The 22,565-nt window shown below is 40.2% G+C and overlaps 1 protein-coding gene and 4 long non-coding RNA genes across 5 annotated transcripts in view; 4 read left to right on the top strand and 1 right to left on the bottom strand.

Moving 5' to 3' along the window:
- Window positions 1-2,757: 2,757 nt before the first annotated feature.
- LOC116220575 lies at window positions 2,758-3,581 on the top strand. The gene is made up of 3 exons (XR_004163756.2): window positions 2,758-2,783; window positions 2,988-3,052; window positions 3,474-3,581. It is a non-coding gene; the product is annotated as an uncharacterized LOC116220575 (long non-coding RNA).
- Window positions 3,582-12,898: 9,317 nt separating this feature from the next.
- LOC116220563 lies at window positions 12,899-13,660 on the top strand. The gene is made up of 3 exons (XR_004163744.2): window positions 12,899-13,077; window positions 13,174-13,221; window positions 13,627-13,660. It is a non-coding gene; the product is annotated as an uncharacterized LOC116220563 (long non-coding RNA).
- A 67-nt stretch (window positions 13,661-13,727) lies between these two features.
- LOC116220574 lies at window positions 13,728-14,884 on the top strand. Its single transcript, XR_004163755.1, has 3 exons — window positions 13,728-13,812; window positions 14,637-14,714; window positions 14,860-14,884. It is a non-coding gene; the product is annotated as an uncharacterized LOC116220574 (long non-coding RNA).
- A 593-nt stretch (window positions 14,885-15,477) lies between these two features.
- On the top strand, window positions 15,478-18,443 carry LOC116220582. The gene is made up of 3 exons (XR_004163764.1): window positions 15,478-15,518; window positions 17,746-17,794; window positions 18,305-18,443. It is a non-coding gene; the product is annotated as an uncharacterized LOC116220582 (long non-coding RNA).
- Window positions 18,444-21,212: 2,769 nt separating this feature from the next.
- LOC122132893 (voltage-dependent calcium channel subunit alpha-2/delta-3-like) overlaps window positions 21,213-22,565 on the bottom strand; it is a 3,274-nt gene continuing 1,921 nt past the window's right edge. Inside the window, exons 2-5 of the mRNA XM_042707743.1 lie at window positions 22,130-22,170; window positions 21,955-22,010; window positions 21,678-21,798; window positions 21,213-21,339 (exon numbers count right to left, since the gene is read on the bottom strand). Coding sequence (XP_042563677.1) covers window positions 21,213-21,339; window positions 21,678-21,798; window positions 21,955-22,010; window positions 22,130-22,170 — 345 coding nt within the window. The remainder of the gene's footprint in view (window positions 21,340-21,677; window positions 21,799-21,954; window positions 22,011-22,129; window positions 22,171-22,565) is intronic.

The following is a 22,565-nucleotide window of genomic DNA, read 5'->3' as shown; positions in this document are numbered from 1 at the left end:
CTTACCATGGACATGAGTGAATGCAAACAGGACTATAAAAATGAGATGAAAAAACATCAGCACAACTGTCAAAGATGAGCCCTGCATGTGTAACTTCATCAGCTCTGTTCCCTATCAGTTAATAGCTTTCTGAATTCAGTACTCCAAGAATTTAGTACCCACAAACCACTCAAACTGAGAGTTAATAGATAGTTCACTGAAAGTGAAGTATGAACTGTGTCTACCTATACAAAACGTACCAAGAACAAACCGAAGAGCCAAATGATTAAATGGAGAATAGCATATAACACACTGATTTCTTACATAATACTGATGTCAAAGCACATTGGTAATATGAGGTATTTTGTTGTTTGTTTTTAGTTGTATCTCAATAGTATTATACATGAACAGTTGGGCACAGAGTCATTTAATGAGGTCCTTGGATAACTCAAATGGTTTAACATCAGGCTACAAAACAGAAACAGAAAACAGGAATTACTTACAGTAAGGAGTGATGACCCAAAACAAGTAAAAGGATGGCAGAAATACTGTGAAAGATGCCATTTTACCCATTCACATGTTACTGAGAACAAACAAGTGTTGCATTAAATACTAATGAAATAAGGAGGCAGGTTGCGGAGAAGCAGACAGGAAACCCACAACTACTTGCTGTAAGCTGTAAATTAAAGTATTTAGACATGCGCAGAGGTTTTCCACCGAGATCTCCAACTGACCGACCAAGATCTCAACTTAGCGACAGAGATCTGCAATAATGTATCGCAATAACAGTACTTGAACTTTTCTGCATTGCAGTTTGGCACAAATCGAAAAACACCCCACATCATTAACAATGCTTGATTTTTTTCTGCACTGCAATTTGGCACAAATTGTAAAAAAAAGAAATAACTATGCTCGAATGCCTTTGCACTGCAATTCATCGTGATTGTGTTTTTTATTTCAGACAGGCTGAGACAGACCAGACCGGCTGTCCCCCAAAACTAAGGAAGACATGGACTGATGAGGGAGCGCTGTCACCCCTAAAACATCTACTGTGGCAGGAATTTGAATGCTGGTGTAGGAGTTCACAAACTAAACAGCATTATATAAAACTGGCCTCAATTTAAAAAAGTTGTTTAAGCTATTGTTCTGCTGTGGTTGGCCTGCATTGGGCAAGGAGATGATAAAATAGTCGTCACATTTCTGATGAAACAGAGATGTCATCATTAGGCCAGGATCTGGTCAAAGCCTTTTCTACTTAAGTTTAACGACTTTGTATCACAAGGATCTGGTCAAGTAATCACTGTCACTGTCATCATTCATGTATGTTATTTTATTGTGATGCGTTTGTTTCTTATCTTTCTTATGTGTTGTGCCTTAGCAACCTCAGCATAAGCTGAGAGGCTTTTTAAATCATATATGACATGGCCCAATGCAACTTGAGATACACAAAGACTCCAGAATGTACAGTGGAAAATATGTCTAATTTAACAGCAGTTTTTTCTTGCCCTTGAGAGGACAAAATGTATGTGGGTCTTTGCAGCTCGTTATAAAAGCGATGTTCTTAAAATAGGCAAGTAGTTGTGGGTTTCATTAGCAGCCTGAAGCTCGGCAGTGAAACCCACAGACAATGTGGTTTTGAAAGCTCCCTTCCACGGTTATATGATCATTTACTAGAACAGGGTCCTCAATTTTAACATGCGTTGGTTTTTATTCAGTTTTACGTCTATATGAAATCACCTCAGCTGTAAAAATGAAGAGAGAATGAAATGGACATCAAAGGCCAAACACAGAAACAGACTCACCAGTAGGTGAGCTGTTGTGGAAATAGTATCATCACAACTGACAAGGTAGCCACTATTGTATTCTTTAAAAACATTGTGTACATCAATATCACTTTGTGAGAAGCACGAATGAACATTAGGGTCATAACCTTGTTGCCTAGATATAACTAGAGAGGAATAATGTCTTGTTTATATTGATGTAAGTGTCACACTTTTCCATAATTATCACACTGAAATATATTGGTGCCAATATTGTCATTAACAGTTCAGGAAAGGATATGCATGATCTCAATAGGCTCCATGGTAACTGAAGTGACTGCATATCAAGAGCTTGAGGACAAGACCACATCCTGAATGAACAGAACTCTGTGGGTGATGTTTCTACACAAAGCTACGCTGTGTGTGTTGAGTCTTTAGTAACCTCAGCATGAACTGAGAGACTTTTAAAATCATATATGACATGGCCCAATGCAAACTCCATAACAAATCTAAAACAATATTTGATAAATGTCTGCTCTCTCAATACAGACAGATTGCAGAAGCCACACATAACGGTCCTTCACGATGGCTCCACCTCCATTGTCTGTGACATACCCAAGCATTTTGGTGATGCCCTCAGCTGCCAACTTTACACTGGAGATTAACCTCAGTTTGATCTCAAATCTGAGACATCAAAGAGTGCATCTGGAGACCTTTCCTGCCAGTTTCTAGTGAGTAAGGATGATTTATTCAGACGTCTGCAGTCAGTGAGGAGCAGAGGGGTGAGCTGTGAATATACAGTGAACACAGAACCTTCATCTCTCTCTCCACGCAGTGACTCTTACACCTTTACAGGTCAGTTTTCTACTCCAAGCAGTGACCCATAAACCTCTAAGGGTCGGATACTTTATCACATTTACTAAAACCAGAAGATCATCCTGATGTCTCTCATTCCTAATATGTTTCTAGTTGCTTTGTTTGTTTTGAAAGGGTTGAGTCTTGTCACAACAACAACAACAACATATCTATGATCATCACAGCCAGGTGAGCATCATGTATCAAAAAAAGAAACTGAAATGCAGAAAGTAAAAAATGTAAGAACTACTCATGACAACATGCAGAGGTCACAGAAAACAGACATTGTTTTTTCTTTCTGAGGTGTGTGGGTTTCAGTGACCATTTTTCAGTCTACTTCCCTTTTTACGTCAGCTATATTTGTCAGTCCAGTTACTTTTTCAAATCCTTCAGTTACATGGCAGTTTGCAAAATGGTGTACTTTCTCTACGGCATCCTTTTCATTACCCACCTAAACTGTAAGTATACCACTGATATTTTGTCATCCTATTATCTAGCTTTAAAGTCCAGCCGAACCTTAGTGTTAAACACATTGGCACATTTCCAACACTAATGGTAACTAATTCTAAGATGGTCTGTAGTGGTTAAAATTGTCACACACATTTAATTCATTAATCAGAAACCATACAATTTAAGAAATTACTCACATTTGGTTATGATTGTGCCAAAGACTTTTCAGTTTGATAACCCTTAATTTAACCCCCTTAATTATACATTATCTTTGTCAGATCAGATGTTTCCCTTTTTTTGATAGGCAATAGTAAAATATCACTGAACATCATTGCTAAAGTGGTCTAAAAGTGCAAACATGATTTGAACTGTCAATGTGTGTCCATTTTTGAACAAGAAGCCTTGTTTCCTTATCTCTCTTTCCTTTAGATCTGTCTCAGTTCACAAAAGCCCAAGGTCAGTTTGCAACTTTAACTGCTTGTTTTATGACAGATGTTTGTAATGTAATGTAGTCAGTGTTGAACAATAATGAAATAATACTTGTCTCATTGGATGACCCACCCATAACCATGTTGACTGTGTTGTACCTGAACGCGTTCATTGAACGAAAGTTCATGAACTCGTTCATCATTTTGGTGAACGTGAACTGAACGTACTGTATTACTGCCTGATGAACGATACTGTGAACGCGTTCATTCTGGTGTCTGTGAACGGCACGTTCACTCTTTTTAATTTCGTTCAATAAGGTGCCAGATTTCTAGAGACTTCCAGTCGAAAACACACCGTTAACAGTCCTAAATCCAATGGCTGCGTGTGCTTTCTTCTACTGTCTATGCCTGGCAAGTGTGAGAGCGCCGAAGTTGCGTAGAGGCCGAGAGCGGTATTGCAGACAGATAGAGCTTATAGCTCGCAACATATTGAAAAAAAGAACTGAACTAGTTCATTTTTTGGAGCTGTGAACTTAGTTCAAAATTTTGAATTATGAACTATGAACTGAACTAATTTATTTTAAAATGTGTGGACTATGAACTGAACTAGTTCATGTAGAAAGTGAACTTTCCCAACACTGCATATTGAACCCCACTGTTTAAATGTAACCCCCTTCAGCTTCCACTATCTCTGTAATCCACTTCTTTCCTCCAGGCTGTTGAATAGATTTTTAAACGTGGCAATGTTTTGTCACAGACATTTAAATAACCTCTGACAGAAGTCGTTGCATTGCCTTGAATAACAAACTTTTGGAACATTCTTAATTCAAGCAGGGATATTATTTCAGGCATGAAAACACGTTAAATAATTGGGGCATGTATACAAACCATTGTGCAGCCTTGTTACTCTTAACATCAGTAGCTTCATGACGGGGGTTCTCACAAGCTATACTGAGCCTGATTGTTAAAACTGTTTAATCTTTTGTTCTGCTGTGTTTGGCCTGCATTGGGCAAGGAGATGGTAAAACAGTCTTCACATTTCTGATAAAACAGAGATGTCATCATTAGGCCAGAATCTGGTCAAAGCCTTTTCTGCTTAAGTTTACAGACTTTGTATCACAAGTGTAAGAGCCAATTTGAAGAAGAGTTTTTATTGTATAAAAATATTATTATTTAGAATATTGTTTATTTAAATCTCTAAATTCATAATTTCATGTATGGAGAAATATTAGTTGATTCATAGCTGTAAAGTACCTTGATTGGTTAAAAGAATGTTTAGAATCAGGAGAGAACGGTGGTCATGTGACCAACTTGTGCTTGTTTAGTTTGAGATGGTCAGGTTAAGGAGCAACACAGTTTTTCTGACCGACAATACCAATGTATGGATTTACTGTTATTAAGACCCAAAGAATTCATGTTTTGTTTGTACGTTACGTTTTTTTCAGTAAAAGTTTAAAAGGAAAAATTTTGGAAGTTTGGATTTTTTGTCGCGTTCACACTGGTTGCTAGAAGCCTGCTCCATTAGTGGCATATGGAACTGAGACAGAGTGCCACTTACATAAAGTCAGAAAAACTTGCTTCACTGGAAGAAGACAAACAGAAAACCCAGATTTGGAGCAAGAATAAGATAGCTCGAAGAGTGAAAGTGGAAATCAGCTTCAAGGTTTGAAAAGAAGTTGGAAAAGGTGAGCTAAAGCTGAAGCTATCCTGTGCTAACGTTAGCATTAGCGGTTATTGCTATCCTGTGCTAGCTAACATGACTGGTTATTGCTACTGGAAGTGCTGAGTCATACAGCAAAATCTAAGTGTTTGGTTAACATACTGAAGTTTGGAATCATCTAATTCTTGATAATCATTGCGATTTGAAGAAACCATTGAGACATTAACATTTGCTGTCGGAAGACTATTTTGGAGACATTTGTTAGTGAATTTGCATTGATTAATGAAGATGGCAGAACTTTCTGGAAGTGTACCGACACCCGAGGATGTTAGCCACAAGAGGGAGCCAAAGCCTACTGAAAAGGCTACACTAGAGAAACTGCGTAGGCTAATGGGAACCAGGAAAGGAAAATTCGGCCAGATCACTGCTAAAATGAAACAAATTGATGAGCTTAAAGAAAATGAAGATGATCTTTATACTGTACAAAATCTTTTGCAAAATGATTTGTGCAACTTGCATAAAGAACTATTAGAGCTCAATGAATCCATAATATCTTTGATGGATGAAGAAGAAATAATTGAAGATCAAAAAGGGTTTGATAACAAATTGACATCAGTTAAAGATTATATGGAAACCTCACAGACTTGGGTCTGGGAGGAGATTAAAAGAAAAGAAAAGGCTCCAAGAGCATTGTCAGATGTCCCACCAGAACCAGATGAGGTACAAGCTGATGATAGTGTGTCACAAGTTAATTTGAAAGATTGCAGACCTAAAAGTAAATATGGTTCAGGTGTTTCCACTGGATCAAGAAGATCCTCACGGAGCTCATTGTTTACAATACGTGTCAAGGAGGAGGCAGAACGTGCAGCACTCAAAGCACGCGCATTAGCATTAGAACAAAAACAAGTTCTTGATCTAGAGGAAGCTAAGCTCAAAGCTAAAAGAGAGAAGTTGGAAGTTGATGCAGCACTTGCCGAGTCTACTGCAAAACTAAAGGTGTTAGAGTCATATGAAGAAGATGGCATGAACAGTTACATTTCTAAATGTAGAGTGAAGTTGGAGGAGGAAAAAGATGATTGCCTGCAGTCACCACCAGGGAAGGCTTCTCAGAGTTCCAGACCTGTGACATACCAGCCAACGATGAACACGCAGAAACAACCTGCAAAACAAAAGGACAGTGATGATAGAGAACTCCATCAGGTGTTACAAAAACAAAGTGACATCACAGAAATGCTTGTGAAACAGCATAACTTATCGAGTTTGCCACGCAAAGAGGTACCAGTGTTTAAAGGTGATCCTCTCACCTACAAATCGTTCATCAGAGCATTTGAACATGTTGTGGAGAGCAAGGCTGATACCTACCAGGATAAATTCTACTATCTGGAACAATACACCAGTGGCGAACCACAGGAATTAATCCGAAGCTGTGAGCATATGTCTCCTGAAAAGGGCTACAAAGAAGCAAGAAGTCTACTACAGAAACATTATGGCAACGAGCTGAAAATCGCTAATGCCTACATAGAGAAGGCGTTGAATTGGCAGGTCATCAGGATGGAAGATGGCAAAGCTCTCAATGCTTATGCGCTGTTCCTGACTGGCTGCAAGAACACAATGGATGATTTAGAGTTCATGGAGGAGATGGACAATCCAACTAATATGAGGACTGTTCTGTCTAAGCTTCCTTATAAATTGCGTGAGAAGTGGAGAATTACAGCTTTTGATATTCAAGAGAAGGGGAGAAGACGTGCAAGATTCTCGGAACTGGTTACATTCATTGACCGACAGGCAAAAATTGCCATGGACCCCCTATTTGGAAGCTTGTCCGGATCTCATGGAATGAAGGAAGAAAGGGATAGAAAAGATCAGAAGTTCAAGAAAAGTGTCCACAAGGGAAGCAGCAGCTTTGCTACAGGAGTTGTAGCTCCACAAGAAGAAAGGGAACAACAGGTGACAATTAAAAAGGCTGCTATTGTCGCTTCACAGAAACCCTGTGTTTATTGTCACAACAAACACACTCTAGCAGAGTGTAGAAAATTAAAGGATTCACCATTCAAGGAAAGATTGGATTTCTTGAAATCCAAAGGCTTGTGCTTTGGATGTCTGTCCCCGGGACACCTCAGCAAAGACTGCAAAAAGAGAGCAAAGTGTCAAACATGCTCACAAAGACATCCAGACTTGTTGCACATTGTTAAGAAAGATGACAGTGTGTCTGCGGATAAGCAGGAAGAGGATGGCTCTGAGAGCAAGGAAATCTCCAATGCATGCGTCTCTCTGAGTGAAGAAGCATGTGCCTATACTGGGGCCGGAGGAAAATGTGCATTAGCTGTTTTGCCTGTTAAGGTGAAGTCAAAGAAGAGTGATAGATATGTGGAAACATACGCTTTTATTGATCCTGGCAGCACAGCAAGCTTCTGCACAGAAGATCTCAGAAGAAAGCTGAATCTCAGGGGTAGACGAACACAGATTCTGCTTAACACCATGGGCTGTAACAAAGCAGATGATGGTAAGACTTTGAAGACGCTTGTCTTGACAGACTTAGAGATGTGCGGTGTGGAAGAGGATTCTTACATAGATCTGCCCAAGGTATTCACCCACGGCTTCATTCCAGTTCAGAAGGATAACATTCCCAAACAGGAAGACATTGCAAAGTGGTCTTACCTGAAAGATGTGTCACTACCTCATATTGACGCTGAAGTGGGTCTGCTCATTGGCACCAATGTTCCAAAGGCAATGGAGCCATGGCAGGTTATACACAGTGAAAGAGATGGTCCCTATGCAGTCCGAACGGCCCTAGGTTGGGTGGTAAATGGACCAATAAGAGGTTTACAGATGAAGAGTGACACCAATGAGAGCCACACAGTCAATCGTCTTTTAGTTGTGGAAATCGAAGAGTTGTTACGACAGCAGTATAATGCAGACTTCCCAGAGCGTGACTGTGAAGAGAAAGAAGAATTGTCACAAGAGGACCACAAGTTCATGACTCTGGTGGAGAGTTCAGCTAAACTGGAAGATGGGCATTACTGCATAAGTTTTGCCACTGAAGGATGAGACAAGGAAAATGCCAAACAATCGTTGCATAGCAGAACAGCGTGCCATCAGCCTGAAAAGGAAATTGAAAAGACATGAGAGCTTCCATGAGGACTATAAGGCATTCATGAAGGACGTCATTGAGAATGGCTATGCAGTAAAGGTCCCCACGGAACAACTGTTGCGTGATGATGGCAAGGTGTGGTACATTCCTCACCATGGAGTATATCACCCCAAGAAGAACAAGATTCGCGTAGTCTTTGACTGCACAGCATCATACAGAGGAGTCTCTCTGAATGAGCAGTTATTGCAGGGTCCGAATCTTACCAACAAGCTTATAGGTGTTCTGATCAGGTTCAGACAGGAAACAGTGGCGTTGATGGCGGATGTCAAGGCTATGTTTTATCAAGTAAAGGTCCCTGAGAAAGATGCAGATCTCCTTCGTTTCTTGTGGTGGCCAGATGGCAACCTGAGTGAAGAGATGGAAGAGTTTAGAATGACGGTTCACCTTTTTGGTGCTACGTCTTCACCGAGTTGTGCATCTTATGCCTTGAGGAAAACAGCCGAGGACAACAGGGGAACAGCTAACCAAACAGCAGTTGACACAGTTCTCCACAATTTTTATGTGGACGACTGCCTGAAGTCAGTTCCTACTGAGGCTCAAGCAGTTGAACTTGTGGGAGATTTGAGAGCATTGTGTGCAAAGGGAGGCTTTCAACTGACTAAGTGGATCAGCTCTAGTAAGACTGTCCTATTGACAATTCCTGAAGAAGACCGAGCCACTGAGATCAAAGACTTAGGCCTAAGCCACAATATTCTTCCCATGGAGCGTGCACTGGGTGTCCAGTGGTGCACAAACTCAGATAGTTTCAAATTCCATATGAAGATACCTGAAAAGCCTAAGACAAGGCGTGGGATCCTGTCTGTTGTAAGTGCGATATATGATCCACTTGGATTCCTGGCACCAGCCATTCTGCCTGCAAAGCTGATCTTGAGGGCGCTCTGTGAAGAAAAGTGTTGCTGGGACCAGGAAATCATGGAACCACATGCACAAAGATGGCAAGAATGGTTGTCAGAGTTGAAAATGCTGGAAGGATTCACAGTAAGCAGGTGTGTGAAGCCATTGACATTTGGATCTTTGCAGTCAGCACAACTACACCACTTCGCTGACGCATCAGAGATTGGTTATGGTACTGCCACTTACCTGCTGTTGGAAAACAAAGAAGGTGAAAGATGTTGCACTCTTTTGATGGGAAAAGCAAGGGTAGCACCTTTGAAATGTGTGACAATTCCACGGCTAGAGTTGACAGCCGCAGTGGTGGCTGTGAGAATGGATCAGATGCTGCGACGTGAGCTGCAGGTGCCACTCCAAGACTCCATCTTTTGGACTGACAGCACCACAGTTCTGAGATACATAGGAAACCAACACAGTCGCTTCAAGACTTTCGTTGCAAACAGAGTCACAATGATCAGAGAACATTCCCATCCCTCGCAATGGCATTATGTGAAGTCAGCGGAAAATCCGGCAGACCAAGCTTCAAGGGAATGAGAGTGAGGGACTTTGTAGAAGGCAAGACGTGGTTGCAAGGTCCAGGTTTCCTCTTAAAATCTCAGGAAGATTGGCCGGAATTGCCTTACATGATGGACATATCCGTAGAGGACCCTGAGGTCAAGTCCTGTGCAGTAGGAGTTGAAGAGGATGCTCCTCAACAACAGGCCTCGTCTCTGAACAAGCTCATATCAAACTTCTCAGACTGGACACGCATCAAAAGAGCAGTTGCTTGGTTTTTAAAACTAAGAAGAACACTGTTAGAGTTGAGAGAGGAGAGAAAAGCTTTCGTGGATAAAATCAAACAGTCAGAAATCTGCCCAAACAAGCGGGATATGTTGGCTACAGCGCACATGAAGATGTTCAGGTGGACGCTTAAACCAGCTTTGCTTGACATAGAAGACTTGGAAGAGGCTGAAAAGGAACTCATACGGGTTTGCCAGATTCAGACTTACCCAGAGGAAATCATGACTCTTCAAACGAAGGGATATGTGAAGAAGAACAGCCCAATCTACAAATTGGATCCCTTGCTGAAGGATGGAATCGTAAGAGTGGGTGGACGACTCTCTAGGTTGTCATTGCCAGAGGAGACAAAGCACCCTGCAATTCTTTCCAAAGGGTCACCAGTGGCTGCTCTTATCCTGCAACATATCCATAAACAAATTGGACATTGTGGGCGCAACTATATGTTATCTAAGCTGCGCACAAAGTATTGGATACCTCAAGCAAGCTCATTGATCAGAGGTATCATTTCAAGATGCACAGTCTGCAGACGGCTGAACAGTAGGACTGGAGAGCAAAAGATGGCTGATCTGCCATTGGATCGCATCATCCCGGATCAGCCTCCTTTCACAAATGTAGGAGTGGACTTTTTTGGGCCTTTCGAGGTCAAGAGAGGGCGCAGTACGGCAAGTACAATATATTGCAGATCTGTTTTGGACCAGGTGGCTCAGAGAGTACCTACCATCACTGCAGGATCGACAGAAATGGTCAAGACCAAGAAGGAATCTTCAAGAAGGAGATGTCGTCTTGATTGCAGATGATGCTGCTCCGCGGAATTCCTGGGTAATGGGACGGATCAGTAAGACTTTACCAGACGGCAAAGGTGTGGTAAGGAGAGCTATTGTGCAGACGAAGACCAACAAGCTGGATAGACCAGTCAGCAAGCTTTGCTTGATACTAGAGTCAGGATGAAAATGGCTCTAGGACTTTTGAATTGGATTTTTGAACTGTATAGTTTTGAGTATGTATTGTAAGATTACATTGTTTGGCTCTTGTTTAAATAAAGGAGTTTAGTAATTGTTCTGCCCACCTGCATAACAATTAGGGGCCGGAAATGTAAGAGCCAATTTGAAGAAGAGTTTTTATTGTATAAAAATATTATTATTTAGAATATTGTTTATTTAAATCTCTAAATTCATAATTTCATGTATGGAGAAATATTAGTTGATTCATAGCTGTAAAGTACCTTGATTGGTTAAAAGAATGTTTAGAATCAGGAGAGAACGGTGGTCATGTGACCAACTTGTGCTTGTTTAGTTTGAAATGGTCAGGTTAAGGAGCAACACAGTTTTTCTGACCGACAATACCAATGTATGGATTTACTGTTATTAAGACCCAAAGAATTCATGTTTTGTTTGTACGTTACGTTTTTGTCAGTAAAAGTTTAAAAGGAAAAATTTTGGAAGTTTGGATTTTTTGTCGCGTTCACACTGGTTGCTAGAAGCCTGCTCCATTAGTGGCATATGGAACTGAGACAGAGTGCCACTTACAACAAGGATCTGGTCACGGAATTACTGTCACTGTCATCATTCATGTATGTTATTTTATTGTGATGCGTTTGTTTCTACACAAAGCTACGCTGTATGTGTTGTGCCTTTAGTAACCTCAGCATAAGCTGAGAGGCTACAAAAGTCAAATGAATGATGCTGTGTGTTGACACAACAACAAAGGTCACCAGAGTGATCTGTTATTAAGAAATGTGTTCTTATCATTTTCACAGGGTTTCCCCCCACACTGAGGGCGTCCTCGGACATGATGAGTGAGAGAGACTCAGTTGAGCTGAGCTGTGACTTCTCTCAGTCTCCTCCTGTGTCTCAGTGTGAGTTCTCCTTAGTTGAGAAAGAGGCATATAAGCAGAGAGCCCCCTCATGCCGGCTGTCCCTCACAGGGAAGGAACTGATGAGATGGTCAGGCCTGGTCAGTACACCTGCTGTGGTCAAAGTGAAATGTTCGTCAGCTGATGAACCGTCACAACATTCATTCACAGTTTCACTCATAGTTAAAGGTGAGATCTATCATCACATTTCCAATTTATTCACAGATGATGCCTCTCCTCTTCCTACCAATAAAGCACAAAAGCATTGTCATCATAGGGAAATTTGGCTTTCACCATGAAACACATGACCTGGAAAGGGATCATGGAATTAAGAATCTTTGACAAATATGTTAAATGTAAAATGCAATCGCAATCGTACAAAGGATTTTCAAATTCCAAAAATTCTTACAATGTCCGGATATTGTACAGTCTTACCCAACGTGCACCATAAATTAAAATGTGTGTTGTTGTTCCACAGGAGCACCTTCTGTTCCTCCAAAAGCCCACCTGATGATCTCCCCTGCAGTCATCAGAGAGAGAGACACACTTCAGATGACTTGTGAAGTACCTCAGTCTCAGTCTGCGTCTCTGTGTTTATTCTACCTGTATGGGATAGAGGCTGCTCCATACAGTAAATCATCATGTCAGATCTCCCTCACTGGTGTTCAGCTCCTGCAGTGGACACGGCAGAGTTCCCCTCTAGAGGCTAAAGTAGGGTGTTATTATATAGTGACATCACCAGGGCAGCAGATCCAACAATCTGCTCACTCTGACCTTGTTTCAGTGACTGTTCTAGGTGAGCATCCTCATAGTTTAGTGTTTATCTATCAGTTAATGTTTCAATATGTTACTACTGATGACATATACTCCTGTAGCTGTTATGATATAGGTGCATTTTCTGAGAGATTTGTCGGTTTAGAAAACTGGATAAAAATATTTGATAAATGTCTGCTCTCCCATTATAGACAGATTGCAGAAGCCACACATAACGGTCTTTTATGATGGCTCCACCTCCATTGTCTGTGACATACCCAAGCATTTTGGTGATGCTCTCAGCTGCCGACTTTATACTGGAGATGGACCTCAGTTCTATCTCCAATCGAAGACATCAAAGAGTGCATCTGGAGACCTTTCCTGCCAGTTTACAGTGAATAAGGATGATTTATTCAGACGTCTGCAGTCAGTGAGGAGCAGAGGGGTGAGCTGTGATTATACAGTGAACACAGAACATCCATCTCTCTCTCCACGCAGTGACCCATACACCTTTACAGGTCAGATGCTGTATCACACTTACTAAAAGCGAAAAATAAAAATCCAAATTATTCCATGTCTCAATGCAATTATGCCATCTATTTGTTTTTCGACAGAATTTAGCCTTGTCACAACAACAACGCGTCTGTCATCATCACAGCCAGGTAGGCATCATGTATTTTAGTGTGATGTGTTATCATTGCTTACTCATGGAAAGTCTTCTGTAAAACTACTTTCATGATTTTATAATGAAATGAATCTAAACAACCTTTAAATGGAATTTCTCAAAATAATTAATGTTTAATGAATAATGTTTCACATTCTTTTCAATAGAATTGTCATATGAAAGCAACAGCCCCCGTACCACTAGTTTTACCAGTAGTTTGGTATCTTAGTTATTTTCATATCATTATTGTTTGTATTTGAACTTCTTTGGCAGTCTAACTTGCCTCTGGTACATGCTGGGTGCTTGAGTGTACTGAAACTGACTTCTGTATCACAGTCATTGGAATGAAGAGAAACCCTTTCCATGTCTCTCATTGCTAATATGTAATTTATTTGTTTGACAGGGTTAAGCCTTGTAACAACAACAACAACACCAGCAACAACATCAACAACATCAACAACAGCAACAACAGCAACAACAGCAGCGACAGCAGCATCAACAGCAACAACAACAACAACAACAGCAACAGCAACAACAACAGCAATAGCAACAGCATCAACAACAACATATCTATCATCCTCAGGGCCAAGTAGGTATCATGTATTTTCATGTAGTAATAGTTGTAGTTTATGTATTTAGCAGATGCTTTTGTTCAAAGCAATTTGCAAAACTAGGCAATAATGCAACAAAGTGTGTGTCATTTATTTTCGTTCTTTCTTTTTATTATAATAATAATGCTATACACATTTACCAAAACTATGATTCTATAAAAAATTTAATGGTTGGAACAAATGAACTAGTAAGACAGATCCTGTTGGAAAAGGTGAGTTTTTGGACACTTCTTGAATAAACCACCGCTGTGATGTCTTTTCATTGCTTACCATGAAAAATCTTCAATATTTTATACTTCCAAATTAAAGCAACCAGCCTGTACACTTGAAGATACAGTGTGAAAGGTTTAGTATTGAAAAATATATCTTACTTTGATGATCCACATCCTTGCTTTTGTCTGCTACTTTCACTGTAGAGACTGAATAGTGTTTTAGCGATATTCCCTTCCTCTTCCGCTGCATTCATTATAGATAATCACAATTTAAGAGTATCTCAGAGTAACCGAGAATAATAATGTAGAACATTTTAGTTGAATAGAATGGAACTTTGAATGGAGCACTATACTGTACTGTACATTGAGTAGAATGTAGTACTGTGCTGTACTGTGTGTTTAGATTAGGGATATCATGGGAGAATTGATACAACTGTGATGGGCTACAGTGTTGTTCGAAAGTTTGTGAACCCTTCAGAAATTTTTCAGACTCTTTGGCCTTGTGGTCAAGGTGCAAGTTCATCACCTCTTGTGACTGAAATATGCTTGACAGAAAGAGCCCTTATCACCTTTTTATTTGTCATGTTTAGCCATAGCAGCACTTACCCATGAAAAGTCCTCAAGTCCTCCACACCATCACCATACCGCCCTACTTGCCACCATACTGGGTAATTGTAATAGAACATCTTATTCTTCAAAATTTGGTAAACCACTCATTTTAAAATGAAATATCATAGTTTATGATACCTGGTTTACAGTGAGTCGTATACACATTCTGTATCTGACACTGTCTCTGATTTTTGATTGGGTCAGTGGTGGCGTCTGGAGGGGGCCTCTTCCTGTTGGTCCTCACTGCCTCATGTCTCTGCTTCAGTAAGTTGCTCACTTATTTGCCATGACTGACTCTTTTTTATTAAGAGTTACTGAAACTGCCTTCCCCTCAGAGTGTGTAGTTATGTTTCTTGGTGTTTTATTGTGACAATGACAATGAAGGCAGCTGGGCGTCAGTAGTGTTTGTGTTTAATATGAGAATGTTAAACAGACATCTGTGTGTATTTACTGTATGCATGTGATTTTTAATTATATGTATTTTGTGAAAAGCATGTTAATGTAAAATACTTTCCCCTACAGAGAGAAACAAACATGCAAGGTAAGACAAAGCAGCAGTCTGCACATCAAACACAGAGAGACAAAAATACATCTTCAACAACACTACATTTTCAGTTACAGAAACGGCACAGATAGTAAATAATCTTATTTTGTTCTTGTTCCTGCCCAGACCTCAGCATACTACCCACTATAGAAGTAAGAAATCACCACACACCCACCTCTAGTCCCTTTAATAACACATACTACAATAACACAAGTGTCAGTGATGTGTTTTAGTTTAATGTCTTGTGCTTGTAATAAAAACACTTTGTTTATTCATAGGTGATTCTGTCAGATGTGGTCCAGAGGAGGGCAATAATGATGTGAGTGTTATGAGAATGAACTGGTGGAGCTTATGCATTACATTTTTCATTTGTTTTCTTAAAAACCAAACAGTGACTTACATCAAGGTCAGGCAACTCATCCTTTAGCTGAACATGATGATGTCTGTGAAGAATCACATCTACAAAAAACATAGAGCTCTCACCTCTCTTTAAGATCAAATCCAATCACTGATAACACAGATCTACAGTGACATGCAAAAGTCGGGCACCCCTTGTCAAAACTTCTGTAACCATGAACAGTTAAGTGAGTAGAAGATGAACAGATCTCCAAAAGGCATAACGTTAACGATGAAACATTCTTTTCAAAATGTTCAGCCAGATTAATGTATTACATTTGTTTTGTAGAACTTTAGAGTCAAAAAGCACCAAGTTTGGGCACCCTAAGAGATTTTTTTACCAAGGTCTCAGCCCTTAATTAGCTTGTTAGGGCTATGGCTTGTTCACAATTGTCGTAAGGAAAGGTCAGGTGATGTACATTTCAAAGCTTTATAAAAACTCAGGGCCTCATTTTCTAACATTGCGACCGCAGCTTAATCTGCGCCTTTGCCAAACCGCAAATAACGCACGGTATTTTGCATCCTATTTATCAAACAAGAACATCGTCGCGTCATCTGCGCCTAACACCGCCCATTAGTGTTATTTAGCTCCGCTAAAATAGGGAAGAAAGAGCCTACGTGTTCCACCATGGATGATGAGCTAAAATTAAAATTAGAGCTTTTGGTTCACGAGGTTACAGCAAACTAACCCAGGTAAATATAGAAACTCATAAATATTTATCCGTTTAGCCCTTCCGTCCACATTAAAAGTTGTGATCACTTTGAATTCAACACTGTCTTTTATTGGTGAGCTGATTTTGGGAAATTCAACTTTTTAGCTAACGTTGAGTTTCTGGGTTGCTATGGTTACCCCTCATGGTGCCTGTGCAGCTTCATATTAACGAGTTTCACAAGTTCATATTCACACATATTAACATGAGTTATTCACACACAGGCAACTGCAAACTGTTAATATGGTTCCCTAAGCTATAGATAGCTAGGATAGTTAATAGCCAGGTTAACTGCTCCATAGCATCCCGTTAAATAGTCTGGTAGGAATACACGACACCCCTTACTTTAAAACTGCACATTCCAACTCTGAAAACCAGGCTTTTCAAAAATGCTGCCCTAGGCAGATACATTTGAAAACTGGAGTTGTAGCGTGGACAGGGCAGGGACAACTGACGTTCGGTTTGCTTGAACTATGGGTGAAAATACGGTTTAAAGTACACCATACAATGACCGGCAATTCTGGGTAAAGCGTGGCCGAACAGCTAGCTGGTGGGACAATTTTGTATATGCCTATATTAAATGATATATCAAATATAAACATTAAACAAAAAAAAATTAAAATTCTGATGTTCGTATTTTTCAAATTTCTCGCAGGGACATAGTTTTCATTTAGCAGCTGATATGTCATGCTGAAACACCTCTTGTTTCGTTACTAATAGGGTACATAATTAGGCGCACTTTACGCATCTCCTCCCATCTCTTTGCGACGAACACCCACTTTCCCTTATACACTCCCAGCAGCGGTAATCTAAAGTGCGCCACCTTTGATAAATACGGTTTTAGGTTTTTACCCGCTATTTTACGCCTGAAACAGGCGCAATCCTGTTAGTAAATGAGGCCCTGTCAGACTCCTCAAACCTTGTCCCAAAATTCAGTTAAATACCACTAAATTCTGGAAGCAAACATAACAGGTCACACCTCAAAATCCTCAATTCACTACCTCAAGAGGCACAAGCTGAAGGTTTTGCCTTGGCCCACGGTCCCCCAACCTAAACATCATTACAAATCTGTGGCTGGACTTCAAAAGATCAGTGCATGCATGACAACCCAATAATCGTATTAAACTAGAAGCCTTTAGCAAGGAACACTAAGTGAAATACCCCAAATAACAATTGAAAGCTGGCTTCAATTCTCAAGCTGTGATAATGTTACTAGGTACTGACCATATAGGGTACACAAAACTTTTGATTCGGACCCTTTTCATTTTTTGTTATTTTGAAACTGTAAAATGAATATAAAAACATCTTGATTAAAGAAATGTCATCTTTAACTTCATGCCTTTTAGAAATAATCATCTTTTACTCGCTTAGCTACTCACAGTAACATACATTTAAAAATGTCCAGACTTTAGCATGCTATTAATTGTTGTGTTCTTCTAGCTTGATAGGGGGAATGATGAGCGTCTCCCTACCATCTTAGACACCTCAGGTAAAAACTGCATCTGCAACACTGTTTTATTGATTTTATTTTAAGTTATTTAAATATTTAATTGCAAAGATTGATTAAGATCCAATTTTCCCTCCAGCTTTGATAACACATTTAACATGAAAACACATCTGGACAGGCATACATTTGATTATAGTGTGTGCACTTTCTTGGTAAAGATGTAGAGATGTTGAGTGTTTTTTTAGCATCAGAACACGTGTTAACAGGGGCAGTGCACTGTTCCCCATGTAAAACACCACATCCTAACCACTAAAATGCACACAGCCCAGTGTAAGTCTTGTTCTCATGCAGTCTTTGGTTTCAGGTGGTGAAAACAACTCTTGGCAGGATGAGGTAAGGATACATGACTCTATATTCCTCTGAAGCACATCACAGCATACATTCAACCAGCAACTGGACCAAAAACCTCATAATTGTATCTTAGTTCAGTCTTAAAAGACATGTTCAATAGTCTGTAACTAACAAACCACATGTTTTGTGTGTCTCTCTCAGTCTGACCCATGTCATGTGTATAGCTCCATACCTGACACACCAGATGTTTCCAACCATCAGGACACCAGTTACAGGGATCCAGAAAACACCCAGCAGGGCATGACCTACCACCTTCTGCAGAAGATCTAATTACACTGCTCTTACGGTCTTTAGACTACTGCTACAATAATAGTCAATGTGAAGACAATGTGAGGCTGTGGCTGTGGCCTTCCAGCAGGAACAGTGTGATGTACTCAGTGTGTTGCCTTGGCTGAAACAGCCTGCTTGAATAAAATGTAAAATGCATCTTAATAGAGAGACTGTAAACAATGAATGTAGAAAATAAAAATTATACTATCCCTTGAGCCCTGCAGTACAAAGTTCATATAACAATACAACATTTTAAAACTAATACTTTGTTGTGTGTGTGTGTGTGTGCATGTGTGTATGTATATACTCTCTCTGTGTGTGTATATACAGTATATATATATACTTATCTATTGAACCCCAAACTACACTCGTTCTCTGCATGTACTCAGGCCAACACGTAATTTACACAAAGACTCCAGACAGCGCAGTAGAAAATATGTCTTTAATTTAACAGCAGTTTTTTCTTACTCTTAAGAGGACAAAATGTACTTATGTCTTTGAAGCTCTTTATAAAAGCGACGTTCTTAAAACAGGCAAGTAGTTGTGGGTTTTCATTAGCAGCCTGAAGCTCTTCAGTGAAACCCACTGAGTCACTGTGGTTTTAAAAGCTCACTGCCACTCACTTCACTTATATGCTCATATACTAGAACAGGTTCCTCAATTTTAACATGCATCGTTTTTTATTCAGTTTAACATCTATATGAAATCACCTCAGCTGTAAAAATGAAGAGGTAGAATGAAATGGACAGCAGGATATTTGTCATTCTTTTGGATTAAAACCCAAACTTAAACACATCAGACTATTCAATAGACAAAAGCATTCAAGGCAAAACGTCATTCCTACAGACTGTCATATCAGCCTTAATGGTGCTGGTTGTAACATTTGATACACTTTTCTTACATATTCTGTCCAAATCGGTGTCTAAATGGTATTCCAGTTTGGAAAGTCAGTCTGACCAACAGCAGAGCTATGGCCCACAGTGAGTAACAAAGAGGTTTTTGAAAGATCTCTCTAGTAGATGGCCTTCCCTACAGCGATGAGCTCTCTGGATGGCAGTTTCGTCTATATGTTCACAGCATAGTGAGCTCTAATTGGAAATCTCCCTCCGAATACGCAAGGCTTTCTATGCATAGAGGTCACCGTTTGCTCTTGGTTAAGCGTGATGTGCTCTGATTAGCGGCTTCCATTGTAGGTTATTAACATGGTTGGCTTTGACTGGTGGCATCTGATATTAGTCATCTGTATGGTGTTCTCTGATAGGTGGCATCTGATATTAGTCATCTGTATGGTGTACTCTGATAGGTGGCATCTGATATTAGTCATCTGTATGGTGTTCTCTGATAGGTGGCCTTCACAGGTCAGCGTGGGTCCAAGAAGGTCACCTGGTGATGAGGGGGATCAGTAGGGGGAGCAGAGCAGCTGTGAGGTGGGGAGAGAGACACGAGGCGCCTCCACACTCCCTTGCATTCTCCTGCATGCAAAAAAACAACAGTCATGATGAAGTTGCAGATGGTAGGTGCTGTATTAGTCATGGTATACTAATAATACGGGAATACTAATTTTAATAATATGTAAAATTCTATGTGTAACTTCTAATGCATTTCTGGGCTAGAAATATTTGTCAGGTTATTATGGATTGATACTCCAAATCTCTCAACACCACACACACACACACACACACACACACACACACACACACACACACACACACACACACACTCATACATGCACTCACACACACACACACACACACACACACACACAGAAGGAGGTGGTTGTTTTGGGATGTGGGTCCCACCTCAGGATGGAAAGGGTGGCAGGAGTCTGGTTTCTTCCTGTCCTTCTGGAACTTCAGGCGCTCACACTTCAGAGACTCGTTGTGTTCACAGGAATCAAAGGCCAAACACAGCAACAGACTCACCAGTAGATGAGCTTTTGTGGAAATGGTATCATCACAACTGACAAGGTAGCCACTATTGTATTCTTGGAAAACATTGTGTGTACATCAATACCACTTTGTGAGAAGCACAAAAGAACATTAGCGTCATAACCTTGTTGCCTACTAAAGAGGAAAAATGTATTGTCTATAGGGTCATTCCATGCCAAACGTGACAATTTAAGGAAAATTCCCCACTCGACCATCTCAGATTTGGCTGAAAATTTGTTTAAAACATTTTTTAAGCTTTAATATCTTCCAGGCCATTCATCACATAGGGACAGTTTTTTAAAACAATGTACAGACCATACATAGGAAGGTCTGTGTATAATATCAAATCTCTAGCTTTAACATCGAGCTTTCCACAGTCCTTCAAAGATGCTGCGACAGAGCATAGTGTACAATTTTCGCGCAAAATCAAGCACCCCGAATACTATGATATACCCAAGCCACACCCTTGGAAGTCCATCATTTTCAAGTAATGGTATCATATTTTAAGCCTAGAAAGTTTGAAGGAGCTAGCTTAAATACTTTTCTAGTAATAGCAATTTAAAAATGGCTCTTCAGAAAACGCTGCTAAAAAAGCGTCTCAAGTACAGGCACCCCCTCCCCCCTAAAACATCTTTTTGTGACAAAACTATTGGGAGTAGAGAGCTAATATTTTGGACTATACCTATTAAGAAGTGTATGAACAACCTTGATTTTTTTCAGCCAAATCTGAGACGGTCGAGTGGGAGCCGTTGTCCCGTTTGGCGTGGAATTACCCTATATTGATGTAAATTTCACACTTTTCCATAATTATCACACTGAAACATATTGGTGTCAATATTGTCACTAACAGTTCAAGAAAGGATATAGATGATCTCAATAGGCTCCATGGTAACTGAAGAGATGGAGCTACAATCACATTTGTTGTCCACGACAACCATGAAGAGGTTACTGCTGGGAATCTGCTGAATGACAAAGGTCCTGCAAACAAAAGGGGATGCTTTATATTTGTATTTACAATAGATATGTTTTAATAGAAATCAGTTCTTTAGAGAAGCTAAGGTATTTCTATTTATGCTCCCTACAGATCAGCTGGATCAATTTACTGTACCTGCTGAGGTAGAGGAACACAGTGCACAGGGCTGCTAACTAGCTAGCATGCACTTATTCACTTCTGGGTTCCCACACATGAAAGCCACTTAACTGTCGACACACTACTGCATGTCAAGAGCTTGAGGACAAGACCACATCCTGAATGAACAGAACTCTGTGGGTGAAAAAGTATACTGTGCACTGGTGTTTATTTCAGGCTGCTGTACCTCATGCACCCCTCACAGTCAATGTTCCCAGCCGTCTCTTTGATGGTGCGCTCAGAAACAAAGGCAGGGTACTCTGTGTCACATGGAACCATCACGGTGCGGCCCCTCTGGCCTCGATCAGCTGGAGGCAGTTAGAGGATCAGCAGAGACAGAGTGACAGGAAGACATAATGCATGACAGATGGACATGCTAAAAGAGTAGCATTTAGAGTGGTTGACTCGCTCTCTCTCTCTATCTGTGTCAAAATCAGGTTGTAAGGTTGCAAATGTATACCAACCTTTAACAGAGAGATCAATATTCCACCAACTGTACAGGTTGAACTCCAAAAGAAATCTGAGACAGTAAAGAAGGAGGCAAGACCAATATCAATACATCACTTACGTTACTCTTTAATAGATATACAGAAAGGGGGCTGTGTTTTTGCCAGAGAAATTGATAGCCACTCTACTCACATGACGATTTCAGTCAGGAGCCATTTTACTGCAGAGAATGGCTGGTGAAATAGAAAAAAACAGTGTTCAGTGGAAAATATGTCTTTAATGTAATAGTAATGCTGAAATAGTGAGACTGTAAACACTGAATATAGAAGTTATACTATTTCTTGACCCCTGCAGTTCAAAGTTCATAACACAACACTGACACTGTGGTTTTAAAAGCTCACTGCTACGGTTATATGCTCATATACTAGAGCTGGTTCCTCTATTTTTCTATGGGTCGTTTTTTGTTGAGTTTCCATCTATATGAAATCACCTGAAATCACTAAAAATGAAGAGGTAGAATGAAATGGATGGTGTCGGTAGGGAAAACGTATGCCTAAGGAATGTGTATTGAAACCGGATGTCGTCACTTTAATCTGGTCTCTGGTTGGATAAAACTTTTCAACAGAAA

Source organism: Clupea harengus, chromosome 5 (assembly GCF_900700415.2).
Source record: "Clupea harengus chromosome 5, Ch_v2.0.2, whole genome shotgun sequence".
In the NCBI taxonomy this organism is placed as follows: Eukaryota; Metazoa; Chordata; class Actinopteri; order Clupeiformes; family Clupeidae; genus Clupea; species Clupea harengus.
This window is presented reverse-complemented; position numbering and strand designations above follow the sequence as displayed.